Below are 21,806 nucleotides of genomic sequence, written 5' to 3'. Positions count from 1 at the left end.
TTGATGATTTCCATACTCTGAAAAAGACAATTCAAGCCAAGGTTTTCAAAAGCAATACATTATTTTGGATGCACCACTTGAGACACCTTAAGGGAGTCTGATTTTTAAAGGATGTGTGTGAAAATCCGGTGTCTCAAAAAACAAACAAACCAGAGGCACTCAAAATCAGTTTTCATTTCTGGAAACCTTGGACTAACACTTTGTATAGCATTTTATAATGTATGTAAGCTGCTCTTTCAGAAGTCATCCTCTCCTTTGATTAGGATCCAAGTGGCGTTGACCTGATTAGATCAGCTCATGGCATGGCAGGTTCTGTAGGTTGTGTAACCTCTCACACTTGAAGAGTCAGAAAAGCTGCTTACAGGTTTGTGGGTAAGCGTCTAACAATAGATTATAAAAACCTCAGGTTGAATACCCAAAACATGCTCGTTGTTTTCTGTCTTAACGATGTTGATCAGTTTATCATTTGCCAGCTATAGACATTTATCTGTCACACAGAAACTACACTCAGTTATGTGAGTGTCTTTCCCAGATTCCACTGCACACATTCCCTTTCTTTTGTAGATCAATCCTGCATCTTTTGGTTGCTTATATCCGCTCTTTCATTTAAATGTTCAGGTTTGTGTATGTTCTTTTAAGATGCCTGATGAAGAATGCACTTTTTATTTTTTAGTTTAAGTTCTTCTCACTTCTTAAATCTTGATTTTACTTTCAGTGTGATGCCTCCCTACTTGAAAGGGATTGTAGGTGTCAAGGGACAGCACTAAACCACCTCTACAATAAGCTTCAGAAAAGCTGTTAAATCTTCTTAGGAATTTTTCAGTTTAACACAATGGTGATCAATAGGTATGGAGTGAGGGAGGGAAAAATCATGCTTTTGGAATTGAGAAAGCTTGAGATTCAGACATCTCCTCTATTCTACACTCATCCGATGAAGTGAGCTGTAGCTCACGAAAGCTTATGCTCAAATAAATTGGTTAGTCTCTAAGGTGCCACTAGTATTCCTTTTCTTCATCCTATTCAAGTGCCTTTCAGCACAAGCTGACTACAGTGTCATTACACGTGAACCTTTAAGGACTGTAGAGATCGTTTTTATATGAAGATTAAATTGACCTTTGGAAGACCCACAAGTTCCAGTGACCTGATGAGACATTATCAAAAATTATTTCATTTATTTACATGTTGTTTTCCTCATCTGTGCCCTGCATTCATGCTGTTGTCATTATATTAAACATCCCATTGTTAATCTTAATAAAAAAAGCACGTAGAACCTTAGGTGGAGTTCAGCTAGTGTGTAACTGACTGGGGGAAGGTATTATGCTTCAAGAAATGTCGTAGTTGTTTGACAAAATGGGGCTTTAGAATAGCAAATTAGAAGTGTTGAAAAGTACCTTTTCCCCCTCGCCCCTTTAAATGTTTAGATATGTCTGAGCACATAATGGAGAATGGGGGCACAGGGCACTCAAGGTGCCTCATTTGAGTTGTAGTTTAATTACATGTTTATCAGACAAAAATTCATTTTATTTATTTATTTATTTTTTCCTGAAATGTGGAAAATTATCTTAATTCTGTCATTCCCTAACTTTTGAGTGCTTGACTTTGTAACCTGAACATTCTTTTACCATCAGTGGGTGGTTGTTGTTGTGTGTGGTGGTGGTGGTGTTTGTTTTATATAGGTATAGATAGATAGTGGTGTCGCTGATCACTGGTGCCCTCTTGTATTATCAATAAGCCTGACAAATTTGTCAGCTTTTCTGCTGAGCCTCTACATCTGCTGCTTCAAACTTCATACACTCTCTAGTTTGCTATAGAGCCTGGGATCCTTCACCTCTTTTACATTTGAAATTTCAAACTGAAAGCATATGAGACTTGCAAAAAACTTCTAGGCCTGCGTATCCCTTTCTGTTACCATTTTGAAAATGAAAGTGGTTAATAGAATTTCAGGAGGCTTTGCTGGGGGCAGATTGATGCACTGGGTGTGAAGGCAGGTCCCGAGAAGAATAATCTTACAACCAGGTGAAAATGACATGCTCCCCATACATATTATGCTGTTTTCCATACTGATTTAAATGCATGCATACTTAGGTATCTGCAAACAGTCTTAACCAGCTCTTTTTAAGATTAGCAAAGTGCTTTTTACTCATGGAGGGCTAGGTATGCACAACATTAGAATGTTTAAATCCAAACTGGGGTATTAGAGTGCAAAAAAGCATCTGAACAAGCTTCTTAGAACATTAAAAAAAGAAAAAAGCCTGTTTTCTTCCTCTGGTAACTTAAAAAAATCACCCTCAGACTGCTGTTCAACATGATAGAGTTAGACTCCTAGGTAATTTGTTGGTGCAAAATTATAATTAACCACTGAAAGTGGGGGCTTACAATGAAGCTCCCTACTGCAATGCTTGCAGTGGCCTTCAAGTTTATTACATCGTCATTCTGGCTGCTAGTGTGTGCTAACCCGCTGTAGTTGATGGAGTGAGTATAACTTCATGAAGGACCACGCAGAAAGAATAGAATTCCTCTCTTACTGCTCTATCTTTGCAAAAGTGTTAGCGAAAATTCATTAGACTGAAGTAAAGAAGTTACAGAGTGTCCAGATCGAGCCATGGAGTATAGTAATACTGCCCAATAATTAATCTAACCAGGAACACGTTAATAAATTAACTTGTCCTGGTGTGGCGTCTAGAGGTCCTGTTGTGCTGTGTGCAATCTCAGTAGACAAGACCGAGGATGGGAGGGGAAACAAAGACACATAGAAGTTAAGTGACTTAGCTAAGGTCAAACAGCAAGGTAGTGACAGAGCACAATTGAATCCAGGTCTCTGGACTCCCAGTCCATTTCCCTATCCACTGGACACGGTGCCTTCCATACATAGGAGCAAATGACTGAGGGGTGGCTTCCTGATGAATATCATGGCTCATCAGTAGCGCCAATGGGTGAAGAGTCCAGAGAACTACAGAGCTACAGTAAGGACCAAGATCTATCTCCAAGGTGAACACAGAGTTTCGTGGCTTCTGTAGGGGTCACACCCATGTACCTGAAGATACAACTTAACCCTGATGTGTTGAGGCACCACATAAAACCTAACTGAGCATTTGGAAACGTGAGCCTGGGCTCAGTGAATAACCTCGATTAATGTGTGGAACTCTAATATCAAAAGAAACAGCAGGTGTAGGGTGGGGACAGTATCCACAACAGAAAGGGCAGTAGTGACTCTTGACAAGGAAATCTTATTGCCCTGACCAGATGCGAAAGTCAGATATAAGAGGGCGAGGTGCTTCCCATGGTGCGTTAAAGCAACCTCCTTCTTTGAGACACTTTAATTCTGTGGTCAGCTTGATAATAGAAACACATCATAGTAAGCTTGTAGACTTAATACTTAAATATGCTGCCAACAGAACTAGACAATCTCTTTAATCCTTTTGATCACATGTGCACAGTGCAGATTTTGGTAACGTGAAACTTAAGTTGTGTATGCGCAGGCAAGCATCTGCATTACTTAGCTGCAGTTCCCCATTCTACAAGGGAGAGAAATGTTTAATGTCCCTTCCCCCCCGCCCCCCCCCCCCAAGGGAGGTGGCTAAGTAAGAGATTTTCCTGTTCAATGTACTTGAAGGAAGTGGTTGGCATTTGTTTACATTGTTGTGAGTTCTGAGATAAACTTCTAGACTCTCCTCCCAGAGTGCCTGGCAGGAAGCAATTGACACACATTCTCAATGCACTATGTTTGAGACATTTCCTACTTGCTGGGATAATTTAGCTTTCCCATGAGAACCATTCAATGCAAATGGTTATGTCTGATAAATTTCACAAGATACATGTGCGGCATGTTAGCATGCTGCAACTTAAAGGAGGATAGGAAGAATGAAAATGTCTGCTTTAGTTCTCCTGATGGCCTAGGTATTACCCAGCAGTCAGTATGGTTTTTCTTCGACACCTGCGTCAGTCCAGATAAAGGTTTCTTCAGGAGCACAGAGTGCTGGAAGTAGGGGTTCTGCAGGTGTGGCAGCATCCCCTGGCTCAAAGTGGTTTCCATTATATACAGGGTTTACAATTTTCTTCAATGGCTTTCAGCACCCCTACTATAAAAATTTTTCTAATGCCACTGCGGGAGCACCCTACCCTTCGTCAAAATCTTTTTCTTGGAGAGGATAATATAGTTTGTTGTTCCATGCAACTGTCCCCCTGCCCTCATTTCCCCCAATAAAACTGTCAGCCTGTCCTAAGGATCTGATTAGGTTTTAGAAACTTCCAGTAGATCAGAGTTGTGTATTGATTTAAAGTATTATAGGTGGCGTGTGTGTTGATGCCTATCATTGAAGTTTGCCTACACATTTCCATTCTGAAAAGCCTTTTCCAGTTGCTTACCACTTTCTCCAACTTTTCTCTGTTGGGGCTGAAATTTTTGAAGATGGATTTTCTGTCCAGTGGTGATCGCGTGCGCGTTTGTGTGATTTTTTGAGCAAAAATGGGTCAGCTGGTTTTGAGTGTGAAGAGAATAGAACGTGGATGAGAATGGTGAGAGGGACAGATGTTGCTCTTTTTTAAAATTTTCTTTTAGGAACTTTTTGTCACTTTTTTTTTTTTTTTTAACAGCTCTATCACCTTCGCAATTTGGGGTAGAAATTTGAGATTTGTGTGCTTTTCAGTGGTGAAAACCCATTCTATTCTACTGTGTTGTAATGGTTTGTTTAAAAACAGACATTGTCCGTGCAGACTGAGTTCTCTCCCTGCCTCTGACAATAACTGTTGATCTCCCGGCATTGCATTTGCACTGCACCTTTGTGCAGATAAGCAGTTTGAGTGGGTTCCTCAATGTCTGAAGGTGTGCACGGAATGAGGGTGCTTATTCTGATCGATGCAAAGTTTTGGAGTTGTGTAAGCAAGGTGACCAGGCTCTACAGCAGAGGTGGGCAAACTACGGCCTGTGGGCCACATCCGGCCCTCAGGACCATCCTGCCCAGCCCTTGAGCTCCCAGCTTGGGGAGCTAGCCCTCGGCCCCTCCCCCACTGCCCCCCCCCCCCCCAGCCATGCAGCGCGGCTGCAAGCTCCTGCCGCTCTGAGCGGCATGGTAAGGGGGTTAGGGGGCAGGAGTCCCAGGGGGCGGACAGGGAGCAGGGGGCGGTTGGATGGGGCAGAGGTTCTGGGGGTGTGTGTGGTCAGGAAACAGGGAATAGGGGGTCTTGGATAGGGCGTGAGAGTCCCGGGAGGCCTGTAAGGGGGTGGGGGTGTGGATGGGGTCAGGAGGGTTGGATAGGGTGTGGGGACCCGGGGAGGGGGGCAGTTAGGGGTGGGGTGTCCTGGGAGGGGGCAATCAGGGGACAAGGAACAGGGAGTGGTTGGATGGAGCAGAGGTTTGGGGGGGAGGGGGCGGTTAGGGGACGGTGAACAGGGGGCATTGGATAGGGGGTGGGGTCCTGGGAGAGGGTGGTCAGGGGACAAGGAGCAGGGGGGTTGGATGGGTCAGGGGTTCTGAGGAGGGGGGCAGTCAGGGAGTGGGAGGGGGCAGATGGGAGGACAGGTTGTTTGGGGGGCACAGCCTTCCCTACGCAGCCCTCCAGAGTTTCGCACCCCAGTGTGGCCCTTGGGCCAAAAAGTTTGCCCACCGTTGCTCTACAGGTATCCATGCTTCAATGAGGCAGGACTACCCCCTTTTTTCATTTGATCCAACACAGCCTTTTCCTGCTGCCTTCCAAGTAGTCCCACACCATGGAACTTTTTGTTTGTTCTTTTGTTTTCTTTACTAACAACAAATAGAAAAAACCTTACCGAAAAACATGGAAAGAACATTAAGGCTGCCAGGATGCCAACATTCAGATAATCCAGTAACTCTTTTTTTTCTTGTGCGTATATGCATTGCAATACAGTCTTTAAAGGCATAGTTGCCTCCTACTTTTCTTGTAGGACTTCTGTTTCATTCACATTGTCATCCGATGGTTTTCGAAGTCAGTGAAAATCCCACTGAAGGAGTCAATGGGAGTCATCTGATCAGACCTGGAATGTGCAAGTTGGATGGTTCAGTGAATGAGATGGCGTCCTGTATGTCTGTCCCTGTATTTTGGCCTCAGCTTTATTTGAAATTTAGAGCAAAAGCCTAGGATAGATCTGGCTGTATATTTCTGTAACTGAGTGCATGTAGGCTCTTAGCGGATAAGATGGATGATGTGCAGTGAATGAGGCAGGGGTCCATGTGCTGAACAGTGAGGATAAAAATAAATATTGAACAGTTGCCCCATTCACTGTGCATTGTCCAACCCAGGCACACAAGGGGAAAGGTGGCTCTGTGCAGTGCGCCAGAACAAGGCCTGTGCACCACTTCAGGACTCTAGTGAAACTTAAATAATGCACAAGCCTTGTGCTATCTCTGTGCACAAGAGTGAATCTCACAGTGAATGAGGCAAGGTTCCTACAGAAATGTGTGTAATGTATGTGCACACAAGGGTAGAGTTCAGATTGCATGGACAACCTTACAGTTAGCATTACTTGTAAGCTCCATGTTGAAACGTTATTCTTTTAACGAGTATTGTTTTTTGGGATGCGTGTGTCTCAGCACACACGTTAATATAAAATTGACTCCTATGGTGCTAATCTGAATGTGTTGTACTCTTGTGGAATTACATTTCATGAAGTGTGAATTGAAACCATAGATTTGATCTGAGAAAATCTGCAAATTACATTAGGTTATCTATTGTTCTGGTTTATAGAACTGTACTCTGCATACAGTTTTTTGGCATGTAAATATAGATCCCCCACCCCCCGCGCGATTTCTGCGCAAGAAATCACCCTTTCCTCAATAGATACAACAATCATTCAACAAAAATCTCATCCCTTTTTTTACTGGTGCAATTTTGCTTTGGCGTTTTCATTTATTAAACAATAGCTTTTTAAAAACATTACCAGTGAAATAACTTTTTGCTCAGTTTGAGAGTTGTGAATTAGAAGTTAAAGCATCAAAGGATAAATTCTTCCTGATGTAAAATATTTTGGGGTGCAGTCTTTCCTGCATGACCAGTTATGCCGAGACTTACAACAGCTGGAGTTAGGGAAGGAACTCTGGCATGTGTCTCTGAAGAAAAACGTTGAGTATTTTAAGATGTTTTCTATAAAGCAGCAAAAATGGGCCAAATTAACACACACTTTTCACTTGGCCTTTTGTTTTTAGTTTTAGTTCCAAAAGACCCCATGTAAAGAACACAGAGAATCTCGTTCATGTAATCAGGCTGTATATGTTCATCCGATATTGTTACAACTAACATCCACAAAGTGGCAGGTTTCCCAGGACAGGTGTGTGCCGACTGGACTGTCCCCATCTACACAATCCAGGAAGATCTGGGTAGCTATCTGATGCTGGCTGAGTTCCAGGTGTTGGTCATCAAGAATTTCACATGGTGCCATGTGCTCTGGAATTTTCCAGCCCACAGGGGCCCGGGAGTCGGCTGAAGTGGCTAAGTTAATTATGCAGATGGGGCTAGGAATTCCCATTTCTATAGCAGAATCACTTTTTTTTTTTTTTAATGCATTCACAGCTTAAGTCATGTCAGTCCTACTCATGAATGAGATCGGAACCTCATCCACAGCAGAAGAGATTGCATGTGACCCATGTTGTGTGTGTGGTTGGGAAGTGCAGATGGATTTATTCATGTTACAGCTTGGTTGCAAATTTTATAAAAGCTAGTAGTGCAGAGAGGCCTAAAATTTAGGAGTCCTTGTCCACTCTAATGCTGAAGCTGCGTTAGGCCATGTGTACACAGGGACGCTCAGGAAAGTAAAGAGCAAATTAACTAGAGGTGTGAAGTTAACATACATTAGTTAAAGTGCATTAAACCATTGTGTGGATGTTCTCAATTCCAAAGTAAAGTGGCCTTAGTTTGCTATCGTTTAATTTTCCTTGAAGAATTTCTCTTTCTCCAACAGATGTCCCAGCTGAATCACTTAGGCTCCTGGGGTGAGAATACTGGCCAAAATGCACACAAGTTGGAATTTCAAAGTTTGGGTTCCCACAGCAATTGCACCTCTGCCCACTTCTGCATAATCAGTATTTTTTTTCTTGCTGTATCTGTGGGTTAACTGCCAAGATTTAAAAGACTAAATAGATGGAAGTCAACTGAGATAGATGATGGCTATCGGAAACAATAACTGAATTTCTGAGTTTAAGGGAAAAGAACTGATCGAACTTTCAGATAAATACATTTGTTCTCACATGTGACTAGGATCACCTCTTCAGATAAACATACTTCAGTCAATGGTCGAACAAGTGTGTTTATCTGAAGCTCTGCAATGGTACATTGTAAAATGAGTGGATAAACCAAAGTTGTTCAAACATATCAAAGGCACTTGTCTTTATCAGGAATTGAATCCATGGCAGGTGTGTCTGAAGCTTTTAAAAATAAGATGGTTGAGTAATCAGAGTACACAAGAAATGTCTGAATAATTTCCTAAAGTGTAAAGAATCTCTTTATTCTGGGCTGGTGTTGGAGGGGCAAGGAACTTGGAAAATAAAGAATCAAGAACTTTTTATCTAACTCAAAAAATGGACAAGTAGAATTTTATTCCATTGCTTTAAAAAAGGGGGAAAAAAAAAGAGATGGGGAGTGAAGATCTTTATATTTGAGAACAAACATAAGCAATTTTAGGCCAAATTACAATTTTTTTTTAAAGTTTTGGAAAGTGTCAGATACTTAACAGACAGGAGCTTAAAAGAGAAGCCTCTTCTTTAACCGTAACACTGCTGCTGTGATGCAGTAAAATACATGTATCTTAGCGCTTTTCCCCCCCTCCAGATTTGGGCTATTACTTAGCATATTGGACACTGGTCCAGATGTTCAACTGGTGTCAATCATCATAGGTTGATGGATTTCAAGCTATGTTGGTTTGCACCAGATAAGTGTCTGGCCCAACAAGTGTATTTTTTTAATAAAAACAAATAGGTTCAAGGGGAGAGCTCTTTAAGAGTGAGACAGCAGAAATACTGAGATGATTTTTTTTTTTAAGCTGCTGCTTTGTATTTCTGTACTTTTGAAACGGATTCTCATGACTTTGAGGTCCATTTTAAAAAAAGAGAAATAGTCACAAATATGTAATAGCCAGCAGTGAGTCTACACTTGCATGTACTGTCAGTTGTGATTTCTTTTTTTAAACTACTTGACCATAAAAGAAATAACAAACAAACCAAACCCCACAACCAAAGGGGGATTTAAAAGCTGCTAATTAATGTTTGGGTAAAACAACAAGTTGACCCCCTGTTTAGGGATACTCCTACAATGAAATGTGATATAAACTAGACTTCTTGGTATTTCTGCAAATTGCATGGGATGCAAATTAATGCTCCTATTTTTCCATAGGCCATCACACCGTCTACATCGGGGTCCATGTGCCTAAGAGCTATCGGAGAAGGAGACGGCACAGAAGAAAACCTGGGCTAAAGGAGAAGAAGGAAAGAGAAAAAATCTCTGAGTACTACTCCGACAAATCCGATGCAGAAAATGCGGATGAGACGAGCAGCGGCATCCTTAAACCACTCAGTGAGTACTGTCGCTTTCTGGTATTCCTTGTGATACTCTATTGATGTGCAGTGCTCTTGTCCTGAGCATTGAGAGGGAATCTGGATCCCTGAAACAACATCGTCAGCATGTGTTTTATCAGTTGCCAGGGAATTGTTGTTTGGAAGGGACACCACCCACGCACCCCAGGTGAGCGCTTCATCTTTGTTCACCGTCGGGTGTCATTGTTGGGTTAGACACTGTCAGTGCAAGTTGTCAAAACCAAGCCAATGTGGTGTGTGAGGAGACAGCAAGCAATTTGAAATCTAATTACCTGTTCTGACTGATCCCCCTCCTCCTGCACACAGCATATGCACAGTCTCCCAGGGTACAAGGATAGTCACTTGCCCCGGGAGGATGGGGGGGTGTTAGCTAGAAAAAGAGCTAGCAGTGGGATAACAGAAGAACAAATCCCCCTGTCAGAAGCCATAAGAAATGTTTTGATGTGGAATTGCAGAATTGTATACCATGGTGCATGCAGGCATGCCTGCTTTAGTAATTAGCTGCTGTATATCAGTTGCTTCCCTCTAACTATTTATTGAATTGTCTTAAGAATAAGAGTTTTTTTATAAACAAAAGTTGGAATGAAAATGTAACTTTAGTTGTATGAATCAGTTGTATACTGATAGATTGGGCATCTGATTTGGGATATTCCGCTCTGATCTGTTACTGCTGGGCTGGGGCTGGGAGTGTTAGAGATGAGACACCTGAATTGTCTAGTGGAGTATCTTCTCTTGAGTACCTTTCTAGGGGGCAGTCTGTGAAGCCTGATTCCCAGCCCCTTTAGCCATCTCCTCAACTGGCTGCAGGTTCGTGATTCTGAATTTGGAAAAGTGGTTGCTTAAATAAGAGGCTGGGGGGTTAAAGAACAGGAAGAGAGAGATGGTGATAAACTGTTGAAAATGGTGTCACACTGCAGAGGTTTGGCGATATGGGAAGAATATAAGGTGATAGTCTGCACTATATCTGCCAACTTTCTTCACCTTGCCTTCCCAACCCTCTCCAGTCTCCAGATCATTCCCAAATAGATTGAACCCCACCAGTCCTAGTACAAAAACCTTTTGGCTACTGTTTTGCCATTGATACCTTCCACGATTTAAAAACTGGCCATTTATTTCTACTTTTTCTGTCTGACTGTTCCTGACCCATGGTTACCTTGACTCTCAGACTATGACTACTTTAGTAGTCTTTTGTTTAGGACTTTGTCAGAGGCCTTTTGAAAACCTAAGTAGCTGGTTCTCCTTTACCTGCTATTTCATTAACACATTCGACTGTGGTAGCAATTTTCAGAACAGACCAGTTGCTCTCCACAGTAGCGGGGAGAGGCAGCTGAAATTAACCCTACTGATAGGAATCCTCCACAATCAGATTCTCAGGCCCACAGTACTCCATTCTGTTACAGGTTCATAGGGTAATATTTTCCCCCCTCTCTTTCATGTTAAGAAGCGTTCAACTCAAGTTATGGTCTTTAGGTAAGCGTTCGTTGCAGTAGTTGACTAAGAATATTAGAATTAAAGAGCTTTGAGATTTTGAATAGTAATTTTATGGAGGTAGGTTAAGATAACGTGAACATGAAGTATTTCATTTAAAAAAAAGGGCAGGTGGTGTAAGAGACTGAAGTAGATATTGGATCTCAATCACAAGGTAAGAGTAGAGAGTTTTGATATGGAGCACTGGAACAAAGGGGTGTACAGATGGGTATGCTGGGGTCAGAGAAGAAAGAAACTGGGGAATACAGAGCATGAATGTTTCCTCGGAATGGGAGAAATGTTGGAAATAAGACAGTGGAGCAGGAGGTATCTCTAAAAATTGTTAGAGTACAGAGAGTGGGAATTAGTATACCAGGTCTGATTTTCATTTACAGTAACACACCTTTACACTGCCAGATATCTACAAAGGGGTGCTGTAGTATAGAAGAGAATCAGGCTGTGTACTGACTTGCTTGATGCTTGTATGAAGCGAAATGTTGTCAGAAGAGGAAATAAATGCCTTGTGCACCGAAGTGAAAATAAAGTTACAAATCCACCGTGCATTTTGACACAGTTGAGCATAATTGTGTGTGTGTGTGTCTCTCTCTCTCTCTCTCTCTCTCTCTCTGTCTCTCTCTCTCTCTCTCTCTCAAAGAGGCCCAAGAATAGAATAGCAGGGGGTGATGCAGTTCACAGGATTAAGGGGCATTGGGACAGCCATACGGATGACACTTGCATAACACTGATTTGGATTGAGGCTGACTCTAACCAATTGTTATCCTTCACTGTAATAATACTAAAAATGGATTGTATTCACGCAGTTTGAAAGAGGTTGAGTGACTCAGACCTGGTGAATGTAGTGTAGCAAATACTGGATTTAAGATACCACTCCACAGATGCTTCATAGAGAATATGGTCTGTGTGTACATGTAATGAGAGAATAAAATTAAAACTTTTTTTTGGAAGCATTGTGGTCAATGCTCATGTATAATTTGATTGGTTAATGTTTGAGATGTGGTGCACTGGAGACTGAACTGAAGGATAAGTAAAGGAGTACTTGTGGCACCTTAGAGACTAACAAATTTATTTGAGCATAAGCTTTCGTGAGCTACAGCTCACTTCATCAGATGCATCTGAAGAAGTGAGCTGTAGCTCATGAAAGCTTATGCTCAAATAAATAGGTTAGTCTCTAAGGTGCCACAAGTCCTCCTTTTCTTTTTGCAGATACAGACTAACATGGCTGCTACTCTGAAACCTGAAGAATAAGTGAATCTTTTGTGTTGTGAGAAGATTTATTTTCAATGGAAACATTTAAAAATCACATTTTAAAATTAAAGAAACTCAAACTTCTTTCTTCTATTAAAGTAGATGAGGTTATTTAAAAAAAAAAATCTGTTCTTTTGCTGCTTGCATTTCTCTAGTTTAGCTAATAAAATGGAAATGGCAGTGTAACGTATGTAGGTAGTTAGTTTGTAGTCATTTTCATGTTCAGGTTTCCAGGCACAAGCACAGTACTGCTTGAGTTTGAGTCACTATTTGTTAAAATAGTTTCCAAGAATTAATGGAAATATTTCTTAGAATCATATGTCTGGAAGCAACCTTGAGAGGCCATCTAGTCCAGTCTCCTGCAGACTTAATAATTTCCTGAACTGTCCCTGGTGGGCAGGTATCCAGTGCAGCCTTAAATATCCCCACTAAAGGTGATTCCATAACCTCCCTTGGCAGATGTCCTGAAATCTTGTCAGTTTGCGTTTGTGTGCAAATCTGCGTTGAATCACCAGGTCGGGTTGCTGTACCATGCTGATGAGCCCAGACAAAATATGTCAGTGGAGACAGGCAAGAGATTGAACAGGTCCATAAATGCAGACCTCTTCCAAGGGCACCTTGTTAATTTAGAACTGGTAGCATGGCACAGCTGGATTTGGGAACTGTATCTAGTAATCTTTTTATCTGTGTCCAGTTCTACAAACAACTCAAAATTTGTGTGATACAGAAACATACAGTCTTCAGTTCCTCCAGCCACAGGAGGATTGCGTAGAAAAGATTTTTGTTTATATTATAAGTGCTATAGTGCTCATGAAAGGTGCCAATGTGATAGCTTTAGAGACTGAGGCTCCCTTTCCACAGAACTGGTACAGAATGGGCCTGATTAGTGTAAATTTTCCCCAGTGCAGTCTCATCAATGTGCCCCAGCTCTGCAGGAACTACTTTTAGAGATGGGAAGGCAAATCAGTCTCCATGCTGATTATTGCATCCTTAGCCTGTCTGCGCAGAATGTCAGTGAGGGTACCAATTGTGGCGTGGTTTCCTATCTGCCCAAACCTAGCCCAGGAACATCTTATTTCCAAAAATGATGACTTTCGCTAGCTACTGGCCTGAACCTCGTTTATATATATATATGACCTCAAAGAGAGAGATGTTACATATTAACATAACTTAAGTCTTTTTGGGCTATCCAGTCCCTGATATATACATATTTTAACATTTTGGGGGGAAAATGTAACACTGAGTACAGTTGTGTTAAACCAGCTTTCAACTTCCTCTTCCCGCTTCCCTCAAACACGCACGTGATAATTAGAATGAAGAAACAGCTTTACACTAAAACAACTGCGAAACTCTGAATTTAGATTTCTAAGATTTAAGTGCTACTGAAGCACTTAGCCACCAAAGGGACATTGAGACCACAATGGGAAATGCACAGCTGTAGGGTGGGAAGGTAAGTAATGATGTAACACTAATAGCAGAAGCAATATTGGGCAGAAATTTTAGGCTGCATCAGATCCATCAATCCAGGCTGACCCATTTAATGAAGAGAAGGAATGAATCCTGAATGGGTGGTGGTAGAGAAGCTGATGGCTTTGTTGCCTGGAGCAAGCTTGACAATGCTAGTCCGTCTTTCTGGATGCATAAAAATCTCAAGCCAATTCTGCCCTCTGAAGTAATTGAGGCTAATTGTCTCTGCGTGCAGCTGAGGGTAGAATGTTGCAAAGAACAAGATAAGGAAGGAATTGCTTGGGTAGAGTACTGGTCCCGACCACCCTACACTTCTCCACTAGAAGTGTTTGAAGACTTTCCTGGGAGGAGGTGCATCTCTGCTTATGCTTTCCTTTTTTCTTCTTAGTGGAGCGATAGTCTGATTGTTCTGTGGTTTCAGTTGTCACTTTGATATTTGTTTGAGATGGAAAAGGCCACTGAAATTCTCCCTCTGGCTGAGTGCCCTGGGAATAGGGAGTATGAATGAGCTACATGTAAAAGCCACAAGCCAAATTGTGATGACGATATATCTCTCTTTATTTTGAGGCTCTGACATCGTAGGCTTTCCGAACAGAAATGTTCTGAATGTGATATGTAAACTATAGATGAAGAGAGTGACTTTAGTGACTGACAGCTTTGGCAGAAAGTAGAGTAGAAAGTTTAAAAGATTTCTCAGTGATGAAAATTCTTACCTCTGTTGTTTGGTTTGTCTCTGGTTGACAGTATTTGAAAACCGGTAAAACAATCCATCTGGATTGATAGATGTGAATTTCATATACACTATTTATGTAATATTTGGTCCCATCTTGTAAAGGTCACTTGGGACTACCACGTGCAGAGGGGAGAGATCATCCTGAAATATGCAACACTTTGCAAAACATTGTAGAAAGTTTTGCTGTCTCATAGTATTGAAGGATGGAGGTTAGTATTCTTGCAAGCTATTCAGGACAGAAGTGATCTTTTTTTATATAGCGCATGAGATAATAAAACTCTAATCTCAGATAGACATTACTGTAATACAGAAAATAAGTATAGAATGTTATGCAGATAAATATGTAGAGTAAAACTGGAAACTGTCTTCTTCAGGATGATTTTAAAGCAAGATGTTTATTTCTGTGGTCTTACCATGCCTAAAGAATGAGAAATCAAGATTAAAAAAACCTCTGATATATATATATTTGGTGTGTGTGGCAGGAATTAAATTCTCCTACTTTGATGCATATTGCTGGCTATATCCCCCAGCACCAAGAAGCTAATGAGGGGAGCATGGCTTGGTTTTTTGTATGAACACTTTGAGCCTGATTCTGCATTGCTCTGCACATTGTGGGGTTGTACACTGACTCCCTACCATTTTGATCTGGTAAGATTTTATAGCCACTCCATGCTGTTATAAATGGCTATACAAAGCACAGGACACATGGGAATCGGAGCCCGAGTTCAGTGTGTATACAGGGAAAGTGACAGGCAAATGGATTGAGAACATTGATGCAACAACAAACTTTTTTCCTCCCTGAAACACAGATTTTCGTGGACCATCTCTCCTTAACACCCCCACATGGCAATTTTACACCTTGCTTATGAAAACCACAGCATGGTTACATGAAAATATAATTTTGGAACAGTGTTCATGAAACAAGATGTAAATAAATTTGCTTTTAGTGATATGATCCAGCTGGCTGTTTACATGTCCTCCTCCCATTATGTACACATGCGTGTCTCTCCCCCCCCCCCCCCCCCATCCCTTCCCGGAAGTAGGACTATATCTATATAAGGGACCAAGATGGGATTTTCAGGGATCTCTTTGTTTTTTGCGTGGGTGTGAGCTGAGTATATTGGTTTCAACCCAAAAGTCACTCAACCTAAAGTCTTGTTGTCACGTTATATGCTTTGCCCACTGCCTTTGTGTTAAAACCAAAGGCAGGCGTGAAAATGTTGGCACTCGTGCAGGGCACTCAGGTTCTGGCCTGTAAGGCTTCAAAGCTCTTTTTGACCCCAAGTTCGTGTTTTTAAATTGAGGGGGGCGAGAGAGGGATCATGAAATTTTAACACTATTTAATTTTGACCGCAAATCGGCCAATTTTTCTAAAACTGTAGTATGATGCCTTCTGCCCTATGCTTTGCTAATGGTTAATGCTGATCATTTCCTGGTGCCCTATTACTCCCATTGCAGAAGATAATGAAGTGCAAAGAGCCAGCCCTGACTCAGCAACTTACTTGGTGCCTGACTTCAACGATTTGACTAGTCCCCCTGAAGTCAGTGGAGCTACTCATGGAATGTGACTAAATACCTTGTGAAGCTGGAGCCTCTGCTTCTGTCAGATCAATTTAGAAGATGTTTTTGTGATAATATGGAATGAAGTTCACCCTCTACATATCTGCCACACCGTGAACTTTTAAATAGAACAGTGAGCTATATTCAAGAGTTGGGGTGAATCCTCTTCCACCATAAATACCCAATATGAAGCCTTATATTTTATTGGAAGCCACTTACAAATCTGTGTGATTGCATACCTATCATCCTATTCCTGTTAGCACTTGTTCTGATATTATTCCTCTATTAAATGAGGTAACGAAATCTCAGCAGTGGACTTCACAGAGGTGGGGAAACTGGGCACTCACATCTACATGAGCACATCTCTACATGTAGATGTGTGGTCACCAAGCAAACATGAATAAACTTGACTTTCAGTTTGGTTATGAATGTTCCCTGGGAATCAAGTTTCTTTTTAACCCTACCAAATTAGATTGGCAGTTTATGAAAAATCTTGCTCTGGTTTTTCTCATGACATGCTATAGGCAGTAGCACCTGGGCTTCTCTTGTCAACCCTCAGAAAATGTCCAAGAACTCCTTTTGCAGTATGAAGATAAACAAACACACGCTCAGTGGCTTGCTAGAATTCCATACAAAAGCAGGCCTCAGCAAAGAGCCAAAAGGAGATAGGTTTAACAATTGCTGAATATGTAAGAGAATACCACAGATCTCCAAATTTCATTCATTACATGAGTTTCCCATTACAAACATGCTTAACATTATTGCATTCCTATCAGTCAAGTGAGGGCAATATGACTCACCTAGTTTGTGACTATTACATGCGACCCAGTTGTTAACTTGTGGCATGTTAACCAGTCAAACACACATAATTTGTCGCATTCTTCCCACCCTCTCCCTTTCCCCCACCCTCACTTGCATGCAACAGGCCAAACAATGCTCCCTCACAGCTTTCTCTTGAAACGCTCTTTCTCAAAGCCGGGAGATCTGACTTGACTCTGTGTCCAAACGAAGAGAGTGCAATTTTGGCCAGTGATTGATTGTAAGATCTCATTTTTGGAAAATCATCTATGTCAAGCGATAACTAATTGTGATCAGATTCATCGTTCAGTTTAGCAGTTATGACTCTCCTCTTCCAGCACCGATATAAACATGATTTGGAAAATGTTCGTCCCAATTAAGATATTCTATGTACAGTTGTATGAGGGCTAACCTTAGGAGTGGAAGTGTTCTTTACCAGTTGACAGAAGGTACTGTGATCTCAATTTACGTGTAAAACTAGCTTCAGCTATTGACTGAATCAAAGGAGGTACAGATATGGCTCTGACTATGGGAGGGGTTTCCAGTAGACCCAGTGACAGATAAAGGAGCATATGAAATGAGATGAAGTGAGCTGTAGGTCACGAAAGCTTATGCTCTAATAAATTTGTTAGTCTCTAAGATGCCACATGTACTCCTTTTCTTTTTACAGATACAGACTAACACGGCTGCTACTCTGAAAATTGTCTTATTGGTATGCTTCTCTTTCTTTCTGTCTTTCTGTCTGTCTTTCTGGTTTTATTTAAAAAAAAATCTCTTCACCCTTAGGATGTGGGTTTGGTGGAACATTATTTCACATTTGCTCTCTCAACAGAAACATGCCATTTCAGTAAAGTGCCATTTGAGGTTTGTGCAGTGTAGTGCTCTGTTTAGACAGAGTGCAGCTTTCAAAATGAAGTTCTTGATTAGGTCTGGATGGACAATTGAGTGGCTTAAATCTGAATACTGTACATCTGGGTTGTTTCCATTTTGGAAAAATGTCTCTCTTTTTGCATGAACCTAGTTCAGCTTCTGGTAATATTTGGATCAGCATCCAGTCTGCGTAGCCATTGTTACCTTTGCTAATGATAGCAAAGTGTCATTCAAGGGCTGGGTTAATGTGCAGCTTTTAACATTTCTGATTCAAAATGCAGCTTTCCCTCGAAAGTAAATTCTGTATAATCTGATTATAGTAGTAAACTAGAACTCTAGAGAATCCTGCTTTCATGAACCCTGTCAAGGTTCCTCCCCCACTCTGAACTCTAGGGTACAGATGTGGGGACCTGCATGAAAAACCTCCTAAGCTTATCTTTACCAGCTTAGGTCAAAACTTCCCCAAGGTACAAAATATTACCCCCGTTATCCTTGGAATGGCCGCTACCACCACCAAACTAATACTGGTTACTGGGGAAGAGCTGTTTGGACGCGTCCTTCCCCCCAAAATACTTCCCAAAACCTTGCACCCTACTTCCTGGACAAGGTTTGGTAAAAAGCCTCACCAATTCGCCTAGGTGACTACAGACCCAGACCCTTGGATCTTAAGAACAATGAACAATCCTCCCAACACTTGCACTCCCCCTTTCCTGGGAAATGTTGGATAAAAAGCCTCACCAATTTGCATAGGTGACCACAGACCCAAACCCTTGGATCTGAGAACAATGAAAAAGCATTCAGTGTTTTACAAGAAGACTTTTAATAAAAAATAGAAGTAAATAGAAATAAAGAAATCCCCCCTGTAAAATCAGGATGGTAGATATCTTACAGGGTAATTAGATTCAAAAACATAGAGAACCCCTCTAGGCAAAACCTTAAGTTACAAAAAAGATACACAGACAGAAATAGTTATTCTATTCAGCACAATTCTTTTCTCAGCCATTTAAAGAAATCATAATCTAACACATACCTAGCTAGATTACTTACTAAAAGTTCTAAGGCTCCATTCCTGTTCTGTCCCTGGCCAAGACGACTACAGACAGACAGACAAACCCTTTGTTTCTCTCCCTCCTCCCAGCTTTTGAAAGTATCTTGTCTCCTCATTGGTCATTTTGGTCAGGTGCCAGCGAGGTTACCTTTAGCTTCTTAACCCTTTACAGGTGAGAGGAGCTTTCCCCTGGCCAGGAGGGATTTCAAAGGGGTTTACCCTTCCCTTTATATTTATGACACGCCCCCCAAATCTCAGCTAGGGTGAAACACTGGCTGGGATTTCTTCCTGGAGCTCTAGGAAAACAGAGTTAATAAGACACATGCATCTCTAAATATACTACCAAGTACATAAAGACTAACAATATTTTCCACATCTCAAGGACGATTTTAACCAGTTGATTCTGGGAAACTTTCACGGGAGAGTGCATCAGCCACTTTGTTAGAAGCTCCTGAGATGTGTTGGATGTCGAAATCAAAATCTTGGAGAGCTAAACTCCACCGAAGAAGTTTTCTGTTAGTTTCTTTGACGGTGTGAAGCCACTTTAGTGCAGCATGGTCGGTTTGCAGGTGGAAACGCCGTCCCCAAACATATGGGCGTAGCTTTTCCAGAGCGTAGACAATGGCATAACATTCTTTTTCAGTGACTGACCAGTTGCTTTCCCTCTCAGACAGTTTTTTGCTGAGAAACACTACAGGGTGGAATTCTTGATCAGGTCCTTTCTGCATTAAAACTGCTCCCACACCACGCTCGGATGCATCTGTGGTTACTAGGAACGGTTTGTCAAAGTCTGAGGCCCTTAGTACAGGGTCAGACATGAGTGTCGCTTTAAGCTTGTTAAAGGCCTTCTGACACCTTCCGGTCCACTGAACAGCATTTGGCTGTTTCTTTTTGGTTAGGTCTGTCAGTGGGGCAGCGATTTGGCTGTAGTGCGGTACAAATCGTCTGTAATAACCGGCCAAGCCTAAGAAGGATTGAACCTGTTTCTTTGACTTTGGGACAGGCCACTTTTGGATAGCATCCACTTTGGCCTGTAGGGGGCTGATAGTTCCTTGACCCACCTGGTGTCCAAGGTAAGTCACTCTGTTTAGGCCTATTTGACACTTCTTAGCCTTAACAGTTAGTCCTGCCTCCCTTATGCGCTCAAGGACTTTTTGTAGATGTTCCAGGTGGTCTGCCCAGGAATCCGAAAATATGGCCACATCGTCAAGGTAGGCGACTGCATATTCTCCTAATCCCGCTAGGAGACCATCTACAAGTCTTTGGAAAGTGGCGGGTGCATTTCGCAGCCCGAAAGGGAGTACATTAAATTCATACAGCCCGAGATGTGTGATGAAGGCTGACCTTTCCTTGGCAGATTCATCTAGCGGTACCTGCCAGTACCCCTTGGTTAAGTCCAAGGTAGAGATGAACTGGGCCCTTCCCAGTTTCTCTAATAGTTCATCTGTGCGTGGCATGGGATAGTTGTCTGGGCGAGTTACAGCATTTAGCTTACGGTAGTCCACGCAAAAACGTATTTCCCCATCTGGTTTGGGAACTAGAACCACTGGAGATGCCCATGCACTTTCAGAGGGGCGGATTACACCCATCTGTAACATATCCTGGATCTCCCGTTCTATAGCAGTTTTAGCTTGAGGAGACACCCGGTAAGGGTGGACCCTAATTGGGTGAGCATTACCTGTGTCAATGGAGTGGTATGCCCGTTCAGTCAGTCCTGGGGTGGCTGAGAACGTTGGCGCGTAGCTAGTGCACAGCTCCTGGATCTGCTGTCGCTGCATACGCCCAAGGGTCATGGAGAGGTTCACCTCTTCCACACCACCAGCACATTTCCCTTCGTAGTAAACACCTTCAGGCCACTCAGCGTCGTCTCCTCCCTGGGCTGTAAACTGACAAACCTTTAATTCTCTGGAATAAAAGGGCTTTAGAGAATTAATATGGTACACCTTAGGCTTTCGGTTGGAGGTGGGGAATGCTATGAGATAATTAACAGCTCCCAGGCGCTCCTGGACCACGAATGGCCCTTCCCACGATGCTTCCATTTTATGGGCCTGGAGCGCCTTTAAGACCATGACCTGGTCTCCTACTTTGAAGGAACGCTCTCTGGCATGTTTATCATACCAGGCTTTTTGCTCTTTTTGAGCATCCTGTAAGTTTTCTCTAGCAAGGGCTAAAGAGGTTCGGAGGGTGTTTTGTAGGTTGGTTACAAAGTCCAGAATGTTAGTTCCTGGAGAAGGTGTAAATCCCTCCCATTGCTGCTTCACCAACTGCAATGGCCCCTTAACCTCACGGCCATATACAAGTTCAAATGGGGAAAACCCTAAACTGGGATGTGGTACAGCTCTGTAGGCAAAGAGCAACTGCTGCAATACTAGGTCCCAATCATTGGAGTGCTCATTTACGAATTTACGTATCATGGCCCCCAAAGTTCCATTAAACTTCTCCACCATGCCATTTGTTTGATGATGGTAAGGAGTGGCAACCAAGTGATTTACCCCATGAGCTTCCCAAAGGTTTTTCATAGTTCCTGCCAGGAAATTAGTCCCTGCCTCTGTGAGGATGTCGGAGGGCCAACCTACCCTGGCAAAAATGTCTGCTAGTGCCTGGCACACACTTTTAGCCCTGGTGTTGCTTAGAGCTACTGCTTCCGGCCATCGGGTGGCAAAATCCATGAAAGTCAGTATGTACTGCTTTCCTCTGGGTGTCTTTTTCGGAAAAGGACCCAGAATATCCACAGCTACTCGCTGAAATGGAACTTCAATGATGGGGAGTGGCTGGAGAGGAGCTTTGACCTCGTCTTGGGGTTTTCCCACTCTTTGGCACACCTCACAAGACTGGACATAGGTAGAAACATCCTTGCCCATTCCCTCCCAGTGGAATGACCCCCCCAAACGGTCTTTGGTCCTGTTCACCCCAGCATGGCCACTAGGGTGATCATGGGCTAAGCTCAAGAGCTTGGCCCGGTATTTAGTTGGAACTACCAACTGTCTCTGAGGATGCCAGTCTTCCTGGTGTCCCCCAGAAAGAGTTTCCTTGTATAAAAGTCCTCCTTCTACAACAA

At 42.3% G+C, this 21,806-nt stretch overlaps 1 protein-coding gene across 5 annotated transcripts in view; it reads left to right on the top strand.

Annotated features, from left to right (window-relative positions):
* The window catches only part of SLC4A4 (solute carrier family 4 member 4), a 268,875-nt gene that overhangs the window by 38,649 nt on the left and 208,420 nt on the right, over positions 1-21,806 (top strand). For all 5 annotated transcript variants that reach the window (XM_073340388.2, XM_073340382.2, XM_073340384.1 and 2 more), the window contains exon 3: positions 9,340-9,519. In XM_073340388.2, coding sequence (XP_073196489.1) covers positions 9,340-9,519 — 180 coding nt within the window. The remainder of the gene's footprint in view (positions 1-9,339; positions 9,520-21,806) is intronic.

Source organism: Lepidochelys kempii, chromosome 4 (assembly GCF_965140285.1).
Source record: "Lepidochelys kempii isolate rLepKem1 chromosome 4, rLepKem1.hap1, whole genome shotgun sequence".
Classification (NCBI taxonomy): Eukaryota; Metazoa; Chordata; order Testudines; family Cheloniidae; genus Lepidochelys; species Lepidochelys kempii.
This window is presented reverse-complemented; position numbering and strand designations above follow the sequence as displayed.